The 17310-nt window shown below is 27.3% G+C and overlaps 1 protein-coding gene across 4 annotated transcripts in view; it reads left to right on the plus strand.

Moving 5' to 3' along the window:
- Window positions 1-11599, plus strand: part of LOC136979563 (synaptogenesis protein syg-1-like) — a 292582-nt gene extending 280983 nt beyond the window's left edge. For all 4 annotated transcript variants that reach the window (XM_067275571.1, XM_067275570.1, XM_067275572.1 and 1 more), the window contains 5 exons: window positions 729-943; window positions 1034-1169; window positions 2289-2422; window positions 4030-4261; window positions 9751-11599. In XM_067275571.1, the coding sequence (XP_067131672.1) occupies window positions 729-943; window positions 1034-1169; window positions 2289-2422; window positions 4030-4261; window positions 9751-9848 (815 nt within the window). In that variant the 3' untranslated portion in view covers window positions 9849-11599. The remainder of the gene's footprint in view (window positions 1-728; window positions 944-1033; window positions 1170-2288; window positions 2423-4029; window positions 4262-9750) is intronic.
- Window positions 11600-17310: the final 5711 nt, after the last annotated feature.

The raw sequence follows: 17310 nt of genomic DNA on the forward strand, positions 1-17310 counted from the left end.
ATCCTTCCTATAAATATTAAACTCTTCAGTATTTATGAATTATTAAATTTACAATATTTTATTATTGTTTTTATAAAATTACAAGACTTTCAAACCCTCATATTGAAACTTGTGCGTAGATTTACCTCACATAATTTCATTATTTACATAATTCTTACTTTTTAAGATACTTCATTTTAGCACATCACACTCGATTCAGTGCCAGTATTATAAGCAAACAAATGGTAGCGCTAAATCAAAGTTTGACTATATTCTGTTATTAACACTCTTTTAAATAAGTTATAATCAAAAATAGTAAATGATCGGAAAAAAAATTTAAAATTTAAAATAAATTATTTATTCTACAGGAAACACAATTTCTATTTCAATAAAACATGTTTATATGCTCCCGAAATCAGTCGAGAATTTTAAATTTATCCAACTTTGTGAGAAATAGAATAATTCACATATAAAAAACAGTCGGAAAGATATAAGAAAATAACCTTCTGGCAATCATAGTAAGCAGACTTCACAATTGAATGTAAAGCAATACCTACATAGAATTTATGAAGTTGAAATGGGAGCAGCTGCAAAGATACCATCTTCAATTTTGTTTTATTATTAACTACAGATATAAGATTTTTTAAAATGACTATCGAATAATCATAAATATCGCATTTTAATCTTATCGTTTTAATATATAAAAATATAATTAAGACGTAATTTTCTGTGATTTTACTTTGATGTAGCCCTGACCGTAGCCACAGCCTTGAGGTTAGTAATGTTGGATATTCCATCTCCTACAACCTTGGGTGAATCTGTAGAATTGACATGTAGCTACGAGTTAGAAGGAGACCGCCTATATTCTGTCAAGTGGTACAAAAATGCCGTGGAATTTTATCGTTATGTACCAAACGATTGGCCTCCCGGACAATTTCTTCCATTACCAGGAATCAAAGTTGATGTATGTTATTTCATATCCCTGTCTAAGAATATTAAAATTTATGTCATAGTTTATAAATTTTAAACATGTTTTTCGTCATATTTTTTTCAGTTATCTAAATCTGGTAAGCAGTCTGTTTATTTACGTAATGTGGACCTCAACTCCGCAGGTGTGTACAAGTGCGAAATATCCGCAGAAGCTCCTTCCTTTCAAACAGTGGAAGCTGAAAAAGAAATGAAGGTATTTGGTAGGTTTCTGGATTTAAAATCTGTAGCACTCAAAATAAAAAAACCGAGTTAAAAATAAATATTTAAATTTACGCCTGAATTCGTGCTTATTAAGGATTATAACCTTATTACTATATGCTAATTAATGGATTTTGATTTTATGTGATTCTATCAACAGATATTTTACATAAATTAAATAATTTATAGTAACAGAGATAATTTAATAAAATTTTAATGTTTATAAATGTATAAATATATATAATAAATTTTTTAATAAAAAAATTTGTTTTAATTTATTAAATGATGAAAAAATATACTGAATTTTTTAGAACTTTTTCGGAGAAAAAAGTATATATCAATATATTTTTTATACTGTATAATTTTATACTGTACTGTGTAAAATTATATGTGCTTTATTTGGTAATGAATTGAGTACAGACGGGAAAAGTGCGATCTTATATGGTTTCTAGTGTGTCCTGGTAAAATGTAAAATAATATAGTTTAGAAATAAATTTTTGGCAACTTTTCTCCTCCACATTTCAGATCAATGAACTAAAATGTAATTTAAAAACAAATATTATGTTATTTTTATAATAAGTTTGGTTTTTGTTTGTTATTTAATTATAAGATAATTGAATGAATATAGCATGCATCTTATGAGTCCTTTTAAATGAGATGACTTTCCCATTAAGCAAACTTCTTCATCTTGGGGAGAAAGATAGGATATATAGTAGAAAACAGAAGATTATATAAGCCTATAATATTACATCAAAATAATGCGTTGTTGAACTTTGTTGACCTACTATACTGTCTTTTACATAAAAGTAATATATAAATCCAATAAACTACTATTAGAAATTACTTTCGAATTTCCGAAAGTGGATAAATTTCCGCTTAAATATAATTAAAAAATTAAAAACATTTGAACATTACTTTATGTTTAGTAATAACAAAATTTTGTTTTATTAATGAACCGAAAATGGCCATAATAGTCCGAAGATATTTTCTTATATTAATAATAAAATATTGCATACTTTGATGTAATTTAAACTAGAAAAAATGAGAATTTTAAAAAATTTATTTATTATTATTGTTTTATCAACGTAATTTTAACATTTTAATTTATTATTATTTTATAGTTTTACCATCAGAAGGTCCAAAAATCACAGGTGGTTTAGCCGAATATCATATTGGTGATACTGTTTCTGTGAATTGTACGTCCGCTAAATCTAAACCACCAGCAACCCTCAGGTGGTTTATTAATGATGAACTGGTAAGGATAAAAGGATTTACAAAATTATCATTTTCATATTTATTTTCTTGTTTGAAGTTTATAAAGCATTAAGAATGTCAACAAAATCGTTTCAATTTTATTCAATAATCTTAAATAAATTTATTCAAAATTTTCTAAATTATTAAAATTAATCGATTTTTTTAAACATAATTATTTATATATTTTTAATCAAATTAAACACAAATTTTATATACTGAAAAGCATATTTTTATATTTTAAAATTGAAGTTTTGTTGCAAATTTTTATTCCGTTTTTTGTTTATTTTGCTTTTTTATATTTAAATAAATTAATTTCCTTAATTTGTAATAAATACATATTTATATTTTACACGATTTATAAATGAAAACAATTTTATTTCAATTTTTAACATTTTATTTTGATTTGATTATCAAAATAAATGTTAGTTTTTTAATAAAAATCTTCTAAGAAATAATAAAGTCAAAGCGATATAGTATATATATATATATATATATTTACATATAATTTGTATTATAAATTATCTTAAACTAATATTTAAGAGAATAATTTATTATATAATTTAATAGAAAAATATTTTTAAAACATAAAATAAACTTTATATAATTTTTAATACAATATTTAATTTTTACATATGTTTATATATAAAATTAGATATAATATTTGAAGAACTTTACTTTCAGTTATTTTTGAATTTTCTCTTCTCTTCTTTGTACTCTTTTCATTTTATAACATAAAATTATTTCTGTCTTGTCCTGCCAATTATCTTCTCGAAAGTATAACCCTGAGGGAGAAAACAATTCGGTTTGCTTGTGAGATAACTCCGGAAATATGTTTGAAGGAGCGATTAGAAAGAATGTAATTTCAGGAGAACCACTTCGTATTCTGTTTATTGTCCCTCATCTCCCTAAGGTGTGTCTTTTGCTCCCAACTCAATTAGATCATCGTACAAGACTCTAAGCGTGACTAAACGAAAATATAAGACCTTAGTAGATAAGAAACAAAAAAGACAGAAGAAAAAATTATTCATTTTATCTTTTCCATTTGTCTTTTTCTGCACTCCTTTGAAATATCAAATCTGTCATCGATTGTTTTTCTTCTTTTTTTAAATTTATTACTTTTAACGTTTTCGAAGAATATAATAAATCAATACTTTTAGATAAAACACCTAAATAGTAGATATTTAATTGTGTACTTCATGTTGTAATAGTACTTAAAATTGGGGATAAGAAACAATTTGTACTCAGCTATATGGTACATTTTTTATGTGTTAGAATATATAATTATGATATAAGTAAAAGTTGTAAGTAAAAGCTTTTATTGTGAAGAAAATCGAAATTTCCAATCGACCATTTTACATTACAGGAAATTAGTGGAAAAAAAAGCTGCAAAAAATATTTTATTACGATTTCTATTCGACTAATTTCCTGTTATTAATAGAACCTTTCCTTCAATAATAACACCTAACACACACCCGTAACATTTCTTATTGATGGCGGTACAATTTATGTTAATAAATCAAAATTATTTTAAATATTTATTACTTTTATATATTCAATTAAATGCGAAATATTTTATTTATGTATTTTTATTATTATTTCTTTTATCAGGCTGGACCAGAATACGAAACAGAATATTCCACAACTTTACACGCCGATGGTTTAGAAACGTCTAGTCTAGGTTTAAGATTTGTTGTCACCGAAAAACATTTTCGTCATGGCAACATGAAACTAAAATGTACGGCAACAATCTCTCGGGTATATACAATGAGTAACGAAGAGTTGGTATCTGGAGGAAGACAACAGACCTCTGGACTCCATATCAGTGAAAACATGAGTCAAGGTAAAAAAAAATATATATATGTACATATATATATACATTCTCTATTTTTAATCTAATTTTTTAAAACTTATTTTTATACTTATTAATTTTAATATAATAAAATTACATACATTTTTAAATTAAATTTTTAAAATTTTTTTACGCTATTTTCTTTTACAAATAAGATTTTAAGTGAATTTGTGTGCAAATTTTTTATTTTACTAAAAAATCATTTTTAATCGTTAAAATGGTTTTCGAGTAAATTTTTAAAATTATATTACGTATTTATTAATCATTAAATATATTTTATATTTAATTTAATTAATTCTTGATGATTTTTTCTGTTAAGTAATTTTATTCTCAAAAATTAAAATACCATCATCTAAATGTTCGAAATATAATCTAATATAATCAAATTAATTTTGATATATGATGAAAATTTAATAATAAAAAACAACTTTATCTAGATTATGATAATGTTTTGATTCATTACATCATTATAATTTTTTAAATTTAATTATTGATATACCGGTATTTTAATCTAAAAATGTTTATATGTATTAAAAATACCCCAAATATAGTTTAGATAATACATGTTATATTAAATTTATAATATCAAAAACAAATCTACTTTTTTTCTTATTCATAAATGCAATGTTTCAATCGATTATTTCGCTCTTTATATAAGATTTTTTTATATCAAATATAAAGGATATATATTGGATTATAAAATATTGAATTGATTTCTTTAATCGTCCATTTTTCTTTATTATTATATATCTGTTAGATGGTTTTTTTTATATGTCTTTATAAATAAATATAAATTATTCCATATGTTCCTGATATAAATGTTGCTTTCCTTAAAGCATTATTTATTCAAAGATCTTATATCTATTTATTATAATAAATCTATACATTTAAGTAATTTTATTAGTTAATTTATGAATGTAATTATTTATTTCAGAATTTTATTTTATAAGTGTAAAATATATATATAAAGAAAAATGAGTTGTGCTACGTGATAGTCAATTGGAGTTATTTTTTAATTTTAAAAAAATGAAATTTTGTAGTATAGAAGTGATTGCATCTACGTTATCACTTTTCAATTCTGTAGCTCTTATAGTTTTCTGGAAAATATTGCAGATAGACAATAAACAGACGGATAAATTGGCCATGCTTTCAATGAAATATATATATATATATTTATTTATTTTCCAAATTTTATGTTTAGAAACGCTGGAAATAATATAAGTTATGTGAGAAGCAATATAAAATTTTGTCTGTAATAACTTAAAAATTTCGACCTTCTAGCTTATTTAGTTTTCGAAAAATCTATCGTACAACATCAGAACTTGACAAACATTCAGTCTAAAAAGTATAAAACGATATTTTAAATAAATATGCTCCATTATATTATTTATCCTGTATATACAGTTTATAATTATTTAATTTAACCAAAAATATTCATTTTATAATGCACATTGTAACAATTTTATAAATGGTTACCATGTAGGTCTGCAATGAATAAATTTTAGTGTTTAGTAAAAAAAAAAAAAACAGAAAAAATTCTATGACTAAAACGGGACGAAATGGTGCGTGAAACTGCTCAAATTTCTAGTTACTGATTACCAAATTGTTTCTGGGCCATTAATAGCTTTCGAGAAGATAAAAAGTATTTTAACATTAACCTATTCTAATACGCTTGAATATATAATTTTTTTTTTAAATAAACGATAAAATTAACCTTTCTAATAATATTTGACATTATCCTTATGATTTTTTCATTTAAAATATATAATTTGCATATTTATTTATTAATTTTGAATTCTTAGATGCTTTGGAGTTTCTCTTAACTCAATTTACACGCTATTATTCATAATAATTATGCTTTCTACTATAAAAATAAATTTTTAAGCGTATATAATGAATTTTAATTTGGAAAAAAAATATAAATTTTTAAAGATATACAATAACAATAATATTATTAATAGTAAATTATTTATTATAATTTTTATCATGAGGTTCACTTTCTAATTATAAGTTAAAATGCGTAGATAAAGATCTTTCTATGCATTTAAAATTGAGTTGCGTGATATTTACGTTCAATATTTTCGCATTATAAATATTCAAAAATATTAGTTTTCTAGCTATATATAATTATTCTACAATATAAAAAATAAATTTGATATATTTTTAATTTAATTATAGTTATAAAAAAATTGAAGTCAATAGTAATTAAAAACTAAGAGTACTTTCTCGGAATTACATTTTTATATTAACTTATTCGATTTAAAATTAAGACCTATAGATATATTATTACCAGAAATGTTAAATGAGCATCTAAAGAGTTTTGAGTTAATTTTGAATAGATTTGAAGCATTCTAGATATGCAAACATCTTCACTCCAGAAAGTGCAATTAGTTAACTCGAAAATGATTATGGAACTGTCATTTACGTAAAATCGGAAATTCCATTTATGAATATGCATTCCAATTACAATCTATTGAATAATTTCGGAAGTGAATTTAGCCCTTATCTTGTAACTTTCACTTAAGGCTTACAGTTAAGTGGGTCACAATGAGAGTCATTCTTAGGTCACACTTATAACTTTTGCTTAGGAATAGTAAAGGTTAATGAGATAAGGGATGACCCTTACGTAAAGATTGAGATAAGGGGTGAAACTTAAATGAAAGTTCATTTAAGTGTTAAGAGAAGGTTGAGACAAGTGTAGACCTTTCATTTTATATGAAAATAACGGTATAAATTATAAATAAGGACAGTTTAAACGTGTAATTACCTTAAGAGAAAATATAACAGATGATTTAGTTCTTAAGAAGTATTTGTCTTCTACAATGAAAAGTATAGACGAGGATTTCTTATTTTTTATTTTATTTCCTAGATACCTTTTCCAGTCAGGTGAAGATCATGGATCCCTTTTTGAAATAATGTTTTTAAATGCATAAAATAAAATTACAAAAAAAAACCAGTTATATAGAAATACATTTATTAAAATAAAACATTTAATATGGTAATAAGTTACAGGTGCAGCTTTCTTAACACAATAATTAACAACTTCATACAATAACACAAAATTAAGATAAGAAGTTAATTTTTTCCCTCCCAAGCCCACCGATCACTGAAAACTTTTGGGGGGTTGTTTATATCGACCTCTGGTTAAGAATCACTGGTGTAGATCTTTAAGAGTTTCCTGTTTATTATTTGTATAGCTTTCGCTAATATTTTTCTGAAGAAAATTATTTAAAAAAATTGTAATTATAAAGTTTTATATATTTTTAAAGTGTAATTTTTTGAGGATTAAAAGTTCTATTATAAAACCAACTTTTATAGTTGATAACAAAGCAAGAATATATTATTATTTTTTATTTTCTGATAAAGAAAAATTTCAAAAAAAAAAAGGTTTTTCAGAATCTACTTCACTATTTGTAGTGTTTTATTTTTTACTAGCAAAGCAGATATTTTGTATTTTCTTTTCTAAGTTTAATAAGTCCTGTAAATTAAAACAGTACATTCATTATTTTTATGAAAAAAGACAAATTAATAAAGTCTTACCTTGTAATTTTGTATTAAAGTATTAATTTGTAATTTACACAAGCACCTGCTACTAAAATAAAAATCCTAGATTTAGTTCACAAATGAAGTCGCTTCTTTCAACATTGTTATTATATTAGTGATTATACAAATTCAATTTTTAACATAAATTTGTTTTATTTTTTAAAATTTACTAATAAGAAAATTCAATTTAAAAAAATATAATTTGAAAAATTTTAGAAAATGATTAAGCAAAAGATAATACGGAAGATCATATTCATTCTGCCAATTAATTCATCAATCAATTTGCATTTATTTTAGAATGTGACATAAACAAAGTCAGTAGTTGCATCTAGTTTAGCTAATTATAAAATTATGTTCAGCAAAGTTGAAAAGAAAAATATTTTCAGGTTATATTATTAGTGTTAATGTAATATTTACATTACACAAAATACATTTACTTTCAATTAATTGTACTCATATCAATGATCAATAATTTTCATGATCATTTCAATGCACTAATTATAATGTCAATAATTACATTAAATTCAGGAAAATGTAAGAAAAATTTCATAATTGAACCCTTCCTTTTTTTAAATGGAAGTTCTTCTTGTAAGAAACACCTCCTTAAACATCATTTTCTTTTAGAAAGTAGCAGTTTTCCTTTTAAAGTCCTCCTTGAACCTCATTTTTTAAACTGAAGGTTTTTCTTAAAAGAAAAAGAAAAACCTTCTTGAACCTCCTTTCCTTTTTTTGAATTGAAGAAGCTTTTATAAAACTGTAAAATGTTACAAAAATTTATTTTAAGCAGAAAGAAACTATTTCTAATTCATATTTTATTTTATAAAGAAAAAAAAATTTAGAATTAGAATAATATATTAAAAATATTCAAAAGTAAAGTAAAAAGAATAAAAATTCTTTCAAAAAATAATTTAAAAGTTTTAAATAGCTTGTTAAAATTCTTTATATTTTAAAATTTAAAATTAATTTGTAGTTTGAAATTCAAAGCTGTTTATTAAAAGTTTCTACACTTTAAGAAAATACAAAGTTAAAAAGTAGCAAGATCAATTTTTTGTAGTTATAAATTCTTAAAAATTTTTATATTTTTGAAAAATTATTCTTTTCTATTTACAATATTTAAATAATATCTATTTATTAGTTTTATATTTTTTAAACTTCAAATTCAATAATTTTATTGGAAAAATATCCTCATAAATTGATATTTTGACAGATTTCGGACTAAAAATGTTCAATTTTTGCTTTTTTGGATTTAATAATTAAACGATTGAATGTATAGAAATATTTAATTTTTTTAAAAACTCGTTAATGAAAATTATAGAAAAAATGATTAAGAATGCACTAAAATTAAGATAATTTTTCATTAATGTATAATTTTTAAAAATTAAGAAAAAAATCGCGGTCTATCAATCAAATATCTTTAATGAAAGAAGGACATTTTTTCAATTTTTCGCTCAATCGATTCATTAAATGAAGAGAAATATCAGATTTTTTACATTGTACGCAATAAATGCAAAAACCTAAAATTATTCATTTAAATTTACTAAATTTTGGAAAATGTATATATTTAATAATTAAAAATTTTAATGAATTTTTCTAAATTAAAGTAAATTAAAATATTTGTTTTTTTTAAACAAAATTTATTTTGTCATCGATCAAAAGAATTTATTTCTTTAATATATTATAATAAATATTTATCATATTCGTCATAAATAACTCAATTAAACGAATATAGTAGAATATAATTAAGTCTTATGACAAATCCTAATTTGTATATTGATCAATTAAATTAATTAAAAATCTCTTCACTAATGAATTGAATAATCTAATTTTACCTTCATTTACTTAATATAAAATTTGTAAATGAATGATTTAATTATTGTAATTAGAAGCTATCATTTATTTTAAGTAATCTCACGTTTTATTAATATATTTTCTTGCAGTTAGAAACACTGCGACCATAGTAGCCACACCTGTTCGGTGGATAGTGGTATTTCCACTGCTCACTTTTGGTTATGACACATTATATGTCCGTGTTTGAAAGTCCTGCCGTAAACTGGGCAGCACCCAGAATGTGCCATGAGCTGTGATAAGAAACATCATAACGAGGGAAGAACTATTGCTACAAATGAATACTAAAAAAAAAATAATCTCCTTAGTTCCCTAGAACGTTCTGACTGTGCCTCATCTGGCTTACTCATTCCGAGCCCAATCATAAGACCATCAGTTTCTGTGTTAATAAATGGCATTAGGCCAAACTATTCTGTTATAAGTAGACACAAAGCTCACGAACTTGACTTAAAACTTGATAATTTCAAGAAACCTCATTGAAAAAATCTGTAATGTGATGCACTAATTCTGTTGAGCACAATGAACTACGACAAGAAGCGCTTCAATCATTGAGATTGTAGTGGCATCGTGAATCCTACGTGGCGTGAATGCAACGTCAAAAAAGTTTAAGGAAAACAATTGCCTATCCTCTAATTCTGCGTCCAAAAATGTCCTTGTTCCTGTTGAACGGGACAATCAATACGTATGATATTCATAGTTGGAAGAAACATATCTATTATATATCATGATTATAAAGATGGATAGGAAAGTTCGTTTATTTTACATGAAGAATCACTGATTAGAGAACAAGAGATCAGTTCTTTTCTTTTAAATTAAATTTAATTTTAAATGAAACTACTACTACCACTACTGATACTACTATTATATAAAAGAAAAGAAATTCAAAAATTGAACATTCAATAATATTTATTGAAACAAAAACCCGAGTAAAAATATTACTATATATATTTGTTATTTACTAGGAAATATTGTTTATGTTTGTTATGATTTCTTATATTTATTGTTATGGTTATTGTACAGCATTAATCTATAAGAGATTTATGTGAAGAGCAAACATATCTGTACGAACATATCTTTTGCTTTTATCTAAACATATATTGCTATTCTAAAAAAATAAGAAGAAAAAAATACGACATATCTTATTAAAATTTTGGTATTCATATTAATAAAAAAAGAAATAATTCGCGATGACTACTTTAAAATTTTTCCATTAATTGACATCGAAATCATTATAATTGTGAATGTAACAAATTTCTGGATCAAAGAAAAATCTTTATAGATGTTTACAATACAGATAACGCTTTATATAAAAAACAAAACCAAGCTTATATATATATATATACATATATATAGAAAATCAATAGCAAATTTTATTTGAACAATAGTGATACCATAAACAATCAAACGCTTTATACTTTTTAAAAAATGTATTAACTCAACGGGAATTTAATTTAATTTAGTTTTTTTAAAATTTTTACAAAAAATATTTAATTTTAATCAAAAACAAATTAGATACAATTCCGTTGAAGTGATTTCATTATATAAAATCTCTGAAAATCAGGTAAATAAAGAAAACCCAACGAGATCCGACGTCCAATTTCGATAATATTCGATCTTTTTCACTTTATTTTGGTAGATAATTACAAAAAAAAATTCAAAATTTTCTAAAAAAAATTATTAGTCACACGCGGTTTCACCAATTAGACATCTGCTTGGCATAGCAACGGATGTGTTGCACGAACACCAGAAAAAATGAATGAAAAATAAATTTGAAAAAATAAATTTACATCTAGTCGGCATCTCTTTAAAGTAAATAATAAAAAACATAAATAAAATCTTTCTTGCTACGAGACCTGAGAATGTCAATCAAAGAAATGTGTTACTGTTGCACGTTAGAATGATGTAAAAGTTATCAATAAAAACGAATATTCGAACGATTAATACAGTTGTTTTTTTATTTTTGTATAATAATAATAATGTCAAAAATTTTAAAAAGTGTATAATTTTTATTAATATTTTATAATTAAATATGTAATAATTATTTAATATTATTAATCAAGTTTTACACAAAGTATATATATATATATATAAATAAACTAATGTATGATTGTTTCTAGAAATTAAATTTTCATTTTCATTAATTTGATAAAACTTTCTTTTAAAGAATTTGTACAAATTGTCATTTTAATATATTTATAAAACAGATTAAATTAATGTTAAATGCAATTTTATTAATGTTTTCAATATATTTGCATGCCTGAGATTATGCATATAAAATTTATTTTAAAAAAGATATCGATAAAAAGTTTTATATTTACATAATAAATAAATTGAAAAAAATCGAAATAATAGACTCATATTTCCGTTAATATTTATTCACAATTATTTTTCGTATAAATACTAATTAAAATTTATCCTTTATACTTATAAATCAAGTCTACAGTATTAAATTTCTTAAATTATAAAGAAAATTAAATTAATCAAAGAAAATTACAGTAAAATTTGTTTAAAAAGTAAAACCATGATAAATACATTTTTATGACTATAATAAAGATTATTTATTATAATTATGTATTTAATTACCATTAAAACAATTATAACATAATTTATAACACGACAGTTAACACATAAATTGATGCTAAGTATTGGATATAATGATTTACATCATATAAAAATTTAAAAAATAATATTTTATTGAAATATATAGTCTTTTTAAATAAATTAAATTACACATATATATGTTTTCAATATTTATTTTATGAAAAACCGTATTTTTTAAATATTTTATAATTTATTACATTATGTTATGAAGAAAATTTTGATAAAATTATTGCTTTTTGAAGTTAAATTATAATAAAACATTTCTTTAATTATAATAAAGAGCATTTATTTTAATTTATATGTTTAATTATTGTTATAATTATTATAAACATAACTAATGACACGATAACTTACACATAAACTGTTGCTAAGTTTTGGATTTCATTATCCATTTACATCTAATAATTGAAAAGCAATAATTTATTAAACATTAATATCTTCAAAATGCAGTAAAATCTTTTATATTTTTAAAAATATTTGTAAAATATTTTTAAAACTTTTTCTTTAATATCTTTAATTTAAAAAAAATTTAAAACATACTTTTTTATAATATACAATAGAATCTCGCTATAAGGAACTCTAAAAATGTTTGTTAAACTGAAAGTTTGTTGTAATAAAAAATATATAAATTATTAGCAATGTTAAATACCTAAATACAGGTAACCATTATATAACTCGATACTTGTACTATGCGGTTTCGATATAACACGGTTTACAATTCTAGTAATCCATGTATAACGCGGTACTTATACAATGTGATTTCGATATAAGAGTTCATATGAAATCATCTGTTTATTCTTGTAAAATGTTCTTTCAGTTGATAGTTGATAGATCCAGGCCGCACCGAAAGGCATAGCCAGAGAAGGAAGGAAGGAAAGTAGGGGGAGAATAGGAGAAAGGGAGGGGGGAGAAGACGGAAGGAGGAAGAGGAAGGATGAAAATTACAAGTGTGCCATTGCTGGGCAATAATTGCTAAACATAAGGACAATATATACAAAGGGTCCCGTGCACGGGGTAAGCACTTAAATGGTGAAAATGCAGGGATGGCGCGCCAAAATATGCACAGAAGGTACCGAACCACACAGTGTGGTTCAACAGCCAAACGGGGAAAGGAAGAAAGGCCTGTAGGGCCTCCCTACCAAAGACAGAATGACACAGTCAATGAAGTTCATAAAGATAGAGTCCATTCAATGGTAAGTAGTCCTGTTGGAGAAGAACCTTGTCACAAAGTTTGCAAAGGCTTTGTAGTAATGTTTATTGCTGATGAGGAGGCTCGGGCTACAAGGCCAAGTATCATCGTTTTTTAGGATGGTGGATATGAGTTCCAGCCTTTCCTCCTCCATGCCCTCACAGTGGTAGAAAAGATGCTCGGGGGGTTTCATCCTCCAGTGGGCAGCTGCTACATTTCCCATCACTCTTCTTTAAAAATCTAGCAAGGTAGTAGTGGAAGTTCCCGTGCCCGGTCATGAATTGTGTCATGTAGAAGTTCGGGTTGAAGTGAGTTGGATTCAACCTGTCCACCCTGGGAATAAACTTGTGCGTCCACCTACCAGTGACAGAAGTGTCCTCACTCCCTCTACCATCTGCTTTTAACATAAAGCTTCAGGGTACTGGAAACCCAGGAGACAGGAACAGAAGAGAAGGAGACGTCAGTAAGCCTCGAAGGCAAGCTGGTCTGCCCGTTCATTCCCAGGACAACCGGAGTGGCCCTTCACCCAATAGAAGTTAATATAGGTAAGGTTCAAATACAAAGTATACAAAGTATATCAATACCCTCCTCCATCGAGACATGGAGGGCCTCAGTGCTGGCTGCTTTAGACCGTTGCAGATTTATCTGAAGAATCCGCAGCTTGCTTGTAAATATGGTATCCTTATGGTCCATAATGGAGGGCCGGAAGGACATTAGACATTAGATCAAAGGAAGAGAGAGCTATCCGTTTCTTGCTTACGGACTTGGCCCTGTTGGAAGAGGAAAGAAGGAAGAGCATGTGGTCGAAGTGTGAAGAGAAAGTAAGAAAGAAAAGTGTGAAGTAAGGCATGGGAGACACCATGGGCGCCCGCATCGCATTTATTAATAAACTGAGTACAGACAATTACAAATAATTCCAGTTGGTTATAACGTGATTACAATATAGACTTTACATCGATAATGTGTACACAGTACATGGATGGTCAACATAAATATATTTACAGGGTAACAAGATTAAAGTAGGAAAACAGATACAAGGGCCGGAAGGACAGGAAATAGTAGAGAACCCAAAGAAGTACCTAATTATTCATACATTGTGGCTGAGATTTGTCTAATTCGATATTTAAGAAGACAGGCACATTGATTTGAGAAAGCATTGTGATTGGTCATTACTTGTTTTCCTTCAGGAAGGGCCCTGTTCATGGCATGACAATTTGTGCATTTCGGTTCTTTGTCTACCCGGTCACAATTCATAAAGGAGTGTTTACGGCACAGTGGCTACATCTCTGGCGGTCTGGGCAGGTGCTGGACATATGTCCCAGCCCACAGCACTTGTAGCACCTTATGACCGGGATATAATCATCAGCCAAGATAGAACACCAGTCTATTGATACTCTCCTCAACTCCATCATAATGTTTCTTAGTTTCGGTGTCACAGAGATAATCAGGTGCCTAAACTGGCTGCCCTTTTTGGAATGTAGGCTTATTGGCTTTATTTCCTTGTGAAATTCCTCTTTGCAGTAGCTATCTTTTATTAATCTATTCTGGCTGTATAGCGAGTCAAGTATTTCCCGATCTTCCATGCTTTTCGGTATGTTAACTAAGATTATCTTTGGTTTTCGTTGAACTTTATCCACAACCCTGATACCCTTCACTAAGGAGTCGGCCTCTGTAATAGCCTTCTTTAGCTTGTCAGCATCCTGTCCAGTTTGCAGGTCTATGCAAATGTCCCCACTTCTAAGGGGCCTAACTCTCCACCTCTAGACCAAGTTCCTTGGGGCAGATTGAATCTTATATAGTCGACATTAGTTCCTCAGGGACAGGCTGGCTGATCCGCTTGCGTGATCGCTGAGACAATGACACTATGAGCCGGGCAGCTGGGATTCCTTACCCCTTTGTAGACAGCAGAATTTTCACTGATGAGTTTTGTTGTTCTGCTTTGTACCTTGGGCGGTTTTTTATCCGCTTCAGAGTAAGAAATGGCAGGGGGAGAAGGAAGGGTTTGCCTTCCTTTCTCCCTGAGAGCCAGAATAATACCAAATATCTGATGCACTGAGGACTGCATCTTAATCGCAGCTTCCCGGGCCGTGGTCCTAGCAGCTAGGTTGATCGACCCATTACAATTAAGAGGGATTGCGGAAAGGATAATCTCCAGTTGAGTATTTATGGTCTGTAGTAAGTCCTCCTCTGAAAAGCTGTAGTTTAGGGTGTCCTGAGAGACCACGTCACTCTGCAGATCCATGCTTAATAAACAAAAACACCAAGAGACGCCGAACAGACAGAGTAATGAACAGAAAAGTCCATAAAATAAGCCCGGAAAAGCGGGAGATGACAACAACAGGCCCGCAAAAACGGCCCGCGGGCCTAGAAGAGGACCAAATGGAGCTACGACCCCAAGGGATCAGAACTGTTGCCGAAAAAAAACCGCAGAAGCGGCGAGTAAACCTACGGTACAACACTAGTGTGCTGGCAACCGTATTAGGGTCCAGTGGAATAGGGAACTAAGGCTTTGTTTTTGTTCCCGAGGAAAAACGCGATAGCAAAATATATCACGCTCGACAATACAGAATGTGAAGAACAGAGATAAAAATACCGTTGTACACAGCAGAACGTCCGCTACCAACGGTATATAACACAAAATATTAGGCAAAATAACAGACCAGCGCGACCGACCGAAATAGACCACGTGGTCTAGCACTAAAACACCCGTAACTTTGTAAAATTATAACCGATTTTAACGCAATATACATAAAAATGACCCACTTGATACCAATAAATCGAAAATGAACAGAAACAACCCACAAACAATAGGTAGAACGCATATGAGGTATCCCGAACAGGAGCCGATGGTACTCACGACCTAACGGTATGGCGACCAGAACCGGACTATGTTCCTTCAGTCACTACAACATAGTGCAGTGAATGTCGCTCGCACTTTTAGTGGAGAAGATTTTTATGATGCGGATGAAAATGATATTTATGAACTAATTAATGAAGTCAAAGATTTGAATGAGGAAAAATTGGTACAATTAATAGATGATGTTGATCCAAGTATGTTGAAAGTATGTAGAAAATATCGATGGAAATAATTTAGCCGAAGTTTCTGGTGAATCTGTCAAGGAATTCACTTTAAAAAATTAAGAGTTAGGAAATTATTTTGCGGATAATGATCCTCCATCGAGCGCTCCAGCAAATTTCGAAAACAATTGGAAATTTGTTTAGCACCATATAACGAACTTCAAAAACAATTTCGACAAAGTACTCAGCAGACTCTCATAACAGACTTCTTGAAAACTAAACCAGCAGACGATTTCGAAGAAGTTGAAAGTTATAGCAATGTCCAAAAGATTTCAAGCGATGAAGACATCCGGCCATTGACAAATAAAGAATATTGTTTTGGAAGATAGTAGTGAAGACGACTACAATTTATTTTTTGTGTGCAATAAAAGATTACTATGTACTCTACAATTCTTTATTTTATGAATTTTAATAGATTCTTTTTGTTATGTAATTCATGTTTCGTTGAATGAAATTTTCTGAATTAAATAAAATTGTTTTTCTTACCCGATAGACACAATTTATATTTAAAAAATCATTTTGGAACATAAACCCACTTTTTGTATGTAATGCGAGTTTCGCATAATGCGATTTTTATAACACGACATTTTGGACAATGGAACCTAACTACTGCGTTATACGAGGGTTACCTGTATATATTGATATATATATATATATATAACATTTTTGTTTCATACGTAAACCTCCAGTTACTTATATTTTTTTTATTTCATGTAAATAAAGTCGTTTAGTTCTGAATTCAATTTAATTCACCCCTCCAAATCATATTCTTCCGCTTTGATTT

Source organism: Centruroides vittatus, unplaced genomic scaffold (genome assembly GCF_030686945.1).
Source record: "Centruroides vittatus isolate TY-2023 unplaced genomic scaffold, ASM3068694v2 contig_628, whole genome shotgun sequence".
In the NCBI taxonomy this organism is placed as follows: Eukaryota; Metazoa; Arthropoda; class Arachnida; order Scorpiones; family Buthidae; genus Centruroides; species Centruroides vittatus.